Here is a 4,748-nt window from a genome sequence, read left to right as displayed (position 1 = left end):
AGAAGAAGAAGAAGAAGAAGAAGAAGAAGAAGAAGAAGAAGAAGAAGGTATTGTGAAATCACAGCTCTGTTATTTCACCTTAAAAAGAGTAGAGAAGCCTGATGGTGGTGGTGATGGTGGTGGTGATGGTGATGGCGGTGGTGATGGTGATGGTGGTGGTGCACACCTTTAATCCCAGCACTTGGGAGGCAAAGGCAGGTGGATCTCTGTGAGTTTGGGGCTAGCCTGGTCTACAGAGTTCCAGGACAGCCAAGGCTACATAGAGAAACCCTGTCTCCAGAAACCAAAAGGAGCAGGGGGAAGAGAGAGGGAGGGAAAGAAGAAGGGAGAAAGAGAGATTGCAAGGGGGGGGGAGCACTCTAGCCAGGGGTTAGCTTGATTCTATGTCAAGAGGTTACTGGTGTGACCCAAATAAGTAATTACATTCTTACCCCAAGTCCTACAGAACCATGTTTAAAATTACAACGAACATTTTATGTTGTTTCTATAGCAACCATTTACCTCCCTGGCAGGCTCATTCTCCTTCAGTCTCTTTTTCTTGGTGTCCTTTTCTTGGTTTTGAGTAGGAGGCTGAAAGATAAACGGCACATCAATGACAGGTAAGAGCAGTACATTAGAAACCCAGGAAAGGAGGGGACCCAGGCAGCTCATAGCAGGGTCCCATAGTTAAGAGAGTTCCCGCTGGGCTGTGGGAACTAAGACCTACTTATAACCCTCAGGGATCAAGTTTTAGAGTTCAGCCCTTTTTGTCCAAGCACTATCTAGCTAACCATCTATCTATCTATCTATCTATCTATCTATCTATCTATCTATCTAATTAACTAACATTAAAATGCCTCAAATCAAGAGCTATGGATGTAGCTCTTCCCCCTAAACTTTAAACAAATAATGTCACTGGAAAGTGTATACCTGCCACCAGGCTTTCATTGCACTATTTCATTAGATGTAGCCAATGCACCACGCTACTTTGGCAAAGAATTGAAAAACATGTCAGTTTTAGAAAGCCTTCAGAAGGTAGAAAAATCCTCTCGTAAGATATTTAATAATCTTCTAAACCATGAACATGCTGTAATCAAATACTCCTGCTAAATATAGCAAACACATATAGGTCCCCAAAGTATGCTGCCAAAACAAAACAGTAAAAATAATCTGTCTTAGATAGCACGGGAACAAGCCAGCAGAGGGAAGGGAAACTGTTAGTCCTCTTCCCCAGGGAGACTGAATCTTAAACACTTTAACAGCGGCCTTTTAAAAACTTTTATTTGAGACAGTGTCTTATTACAGAGCCCTGGCCGGCCTGGTACTAGCTATTTACCCAAGGCTGACCTCAAACTCTTAGCCATCCTCCTGCCTCAGCCTCCACACTTCTATCCAATGAAGAGCTGAGAAATTACACCAGCTATTCCGTGAGGAGGTTGGTGGAAACCTAGCGGATCCCCAGGCCGTGGGCAGCGGGCAGGGCAGCGGCGGGGACACACCCTGCCGCCTTGCCGGCGCCCGGGTGCAGAGTTGGAAACCGCTGAGCGCTCCTGGGCTGCGTCCCCCCCGAAGCCCGCCCGGTTACCTCCTGCGCTGTCGCTTGCCGAGCCCCGCGCCCGCGCTGCTCTGCCAGGCGCAGTCGCAGGCCAGACAAGCGCTGGTGCAGGTCGCGGTTCTCCGCCCGGAGCTGCGCCACCTCGCGCGTCAGGCGGGGGCCCTCGGCTTGGCCCCGCTCTGGCCCGCACAGCTGCTCGTCCCTCAGGCGCTGCACCTCCGCGCACAGCCAGCGGATGTCCTCCTCCTGCCGCTGCAGGCGCGAGGCCACGGCCTGAAGCGCCAGGGCTTGCGCCGCCATGGCAGCCTCCCGAAGCCACTTGCCACAGCCGGCCCAGCCAGAGTGACAAGGAGACGGGGCGGAGCGGAGCTGAAGGGCCTTGGGAGGAGGGGTGAGGTGGGAAGGGCATCACTATAAGGGGCGGGGCGGTGGAGGCAACGGGGCGGGGCTAAGGAGGGGGTATCCCTGAACGGGGCGGAGCGATGCGCGCAAAAGAGGCGGGGCCATGTCAGGACAACTGTGCAGGGGGCGAAGCGCTGGACACTGGGGCGGTGGGGGCGGGGCTATAGGATGGTGAGGGGCGGGGCCGAAGCTAGGCACCGAGGAAAGGGCGGGGCGACGGGAGGGGCAAGGGCAGGGCAACATTGCAGAGGCGAAGCGATAAGACAAGGCTGGAGCATGGCATCACTGCTGAGGACGATGGGTTAGCTGAACAAAAATAATTTATAAAACAAGGAGAATGAGGTGGGGAGCATGGGCAGGGGCATGGCCAACGCTGGGTGCACTGCAGGACTGAGAACTACGCTCTGGACCTACGCATTACGGGCGGGACCACTGGATGGGCATCTCTAGCGTTCGGAGGTGCCACTGGAAAGTGTGCTCAGCCTGTTGAAATTGGAGTTGGAGAAACTGTAGCATAGAGGAGGTACCTCTCTTGACCAGATAGTCTAAACCGTTAGCAAAGCCTGATGGATATTCTCTCATTCCCTTCTTTAATTCTTGCAATCACCACACTGTGCAAACAGGTACTGAAAATCGGCCATTGAAAACGGACATTCATGCCAAGGCTACGCAAGTACAACGACCGCTTGGCAAGGACACAAAGAACTCTACAAAAACTTCAGGCTGACCAGCACAATATTACTGACTATTTGGGTCTGGAGCAAATGCTGTTTGTTACTATCCTGACAGGAAAGAAGGTTCTTTTAAGTAGAAACATTTGTGCTATCAGACTATAGAAACAATGGTCCGCCGAGAACTAAGTTTTCCCCAGGCTTCTCATCCTGGAGCAGGAAGGGAGAGTTCACACGGCCTTCACAGACTTACCAGAGCACCTTGCTGGGCAGACTGGAACTGAGCCAATGATGGGGCCACATTTCCATCGGCACCACCTAATTATGCATCCCTCTAGTCCTCGACTTAAACCTACACCTCACAGTAGCGCCCAAAAGATGGGCTTGGGGGTGGGTCACTGGACCCCTGTAGTTGATCATCTTCCCACTGTAACCACTACCTCTTCCTCTGCTTTTCACTCTTAACTGTCCATTTAATTGGCATAGTGCAATTAAAAGGGGTAGCAGAGCCTATCTCGCTGAGACTTCCAGAACCCAGGCTTTGACTCTAAGGAAGCCAATAAGAATTTCACATATGACTTTGTATCACTTACAACCATGGGCTAGAAGCTTCCTGTGGCAAGACCATGAGTTGACTTTCACGGTTCTCAAGTTCCTAGAATGTGCCAATGTGCTGGAAGCTATTTGCAAATAGTCACTCCTTAAATCTTCATCGCAAGAGATGCTACCATTCATATCTACATATAACGCAGAAATTAAGGCACAAAGAATATACTCTCTTGGCCGAGGTTGCGGAGCTACTGTGTACAGGGCTGGCTTCAAACCCGGACATCTGGTACCAATGTCTAAGCAGGTTCCCTGGTGACTTTCGCAATCTGTAAGATTTAGTCAAACATGTCTTGTGATGTGATGTGGGTAATAAATGCCACAAGAGTTCTGAAACGGGGTTTATCTGGGGCTGGGGTAGTTCAAGGGTGAGAAATTACTCTGGGAAATGAAGGCTGGATGGAGTCAGAAAGGTGGACAGACTGTGGAGAATTGTGTGGAAGGAGCTGAGGAGTTAAGTTGGTCAGAATCGCAGACCATTCCCAGCAAGAGATGCCAGTGTCTCCCATGTGGAGGCATCATGACTTGAGTTTAGATACCAAGAAAACACACAGACACACACACACACACACACACACACACACACGTGGCAAGAGGGAGGAGAGGTACAGACTTTTAAATGAGGATAATAAAATACTACACATGTAAGGAGTGTATGCATGGATCTGAGAACATATAACTAATCTCTACGTTGATAACAACAAAAGAATGAAAGTTATCAACTAAGAACTCTAGAAAAGGGCCAGCAAGATGAGCCAAGGATAATATCAAATGAATGTAGCTGTCCCCCGGTATTCGTGGATAATCGGTTCATGGGGAAGAGCCTTTACCCAAAGACATCCCGTAGATGCTTAAGTCTTTTCCACAACATGTCCAGAACTTGCGTTTAACTTGCACACGATCCTGTATTCCTTACATCATCTCTAGTGACGGACAGCACCTAATACAGCGCAGATGCTGTGTGAATTGTAGCATTGTGTAGGAAGGAATGAGAAAAGTGTGCGTGCTGTACGGCTATAATTCTCTCCCTATACGCTGAGTCTTCAGTCTGTTGAATCTGCAGGAGCAGAATGACTAGAAATGGAGGGGAAAATGGAGGGCCTACTCCACATGTCTCTTCCAACCCAGCAGGCTCACTGCCGGGAATTTATTCCCGAGACACATTTCTAGGAACACAAAAATGCATTTGTACAAAAATTTAACTCAGGGTGTGTGTGTGTGTGTGTGTGTGTGTGTGTGTGTGTGTGTGTGTGTGGTTGTAAATTGCATAGAAGATTAGTTTCATCAGTTATAGTACACACACCCAATGGAATACTGTGTGGCTGTTTAAAAGGCGTTCGGTAGATCTCTGTAAATTGATATGGAGTCATTTCCTGGAGGTACTGTTTTGTGGGAAAAAAAAAAAAGCTCAGTTCAAAAGAGCGTATATGACATGTTACATGTTGTGCAAGAAAAGAAGAGAAAATGAAGCATGTCTGTATCTGCTTATCGGCACAGAGAGAAACTGACGTGTTGATGATCAACAATGAAGTGAG

General features: G+C 48.9%; 1 protein-coding gene across 1 annotated transcript in view; it reads right to left on the bottom strand.

Moving 5' to 3' along the window:
• The window catches only part of Tars3 (threonyl-tRNA synthetase 3), a 41,623-nt gene extending 39,734 nt beyond the window's left edge, over window positions 1-1,889 (bottom strand). The window contains exons 1-2 of the mRNA XM_055623205.1: window positions 1,565-1,889; window positions 502-570 (exon numbers count right to left, since the gene is read on the bottom strand). Coding sequence (XP_055479180.1) covers window positions 502-570; window positions 1,565-1,834 — 339 coding nt within the window. The 5' untranslated portion in view covers window positions 1,835-1,889. The remainder of the gene's footprint in view (window positions 1-501; window positions 571-1,564) is intronic.
• Between the last annotated feature and the right edge of the window lie 2,859 nt (window positions 1,890-4,748).

The sequence above is a fragment of the Psammomys obesus genome, unplaced genomic scaffold (assembly GCF_907164565.1).
Source record: "Psammomys obesus unplaced genomic scaffold, mPsaObe1.curated_primary_1811, whole genome shotgun sequence".
Lineage (NCBI taxonomy): Eukaryota > Metazoa > Chordata > Mammalia > Rodentia > Muridae > Psammomys > Psammomys obesus.
The sequence above is the reverse complement of the archived record's forward strand: the minus strand, read 5'-3'. Positions and strand labels throughout refer to the sequence as shown.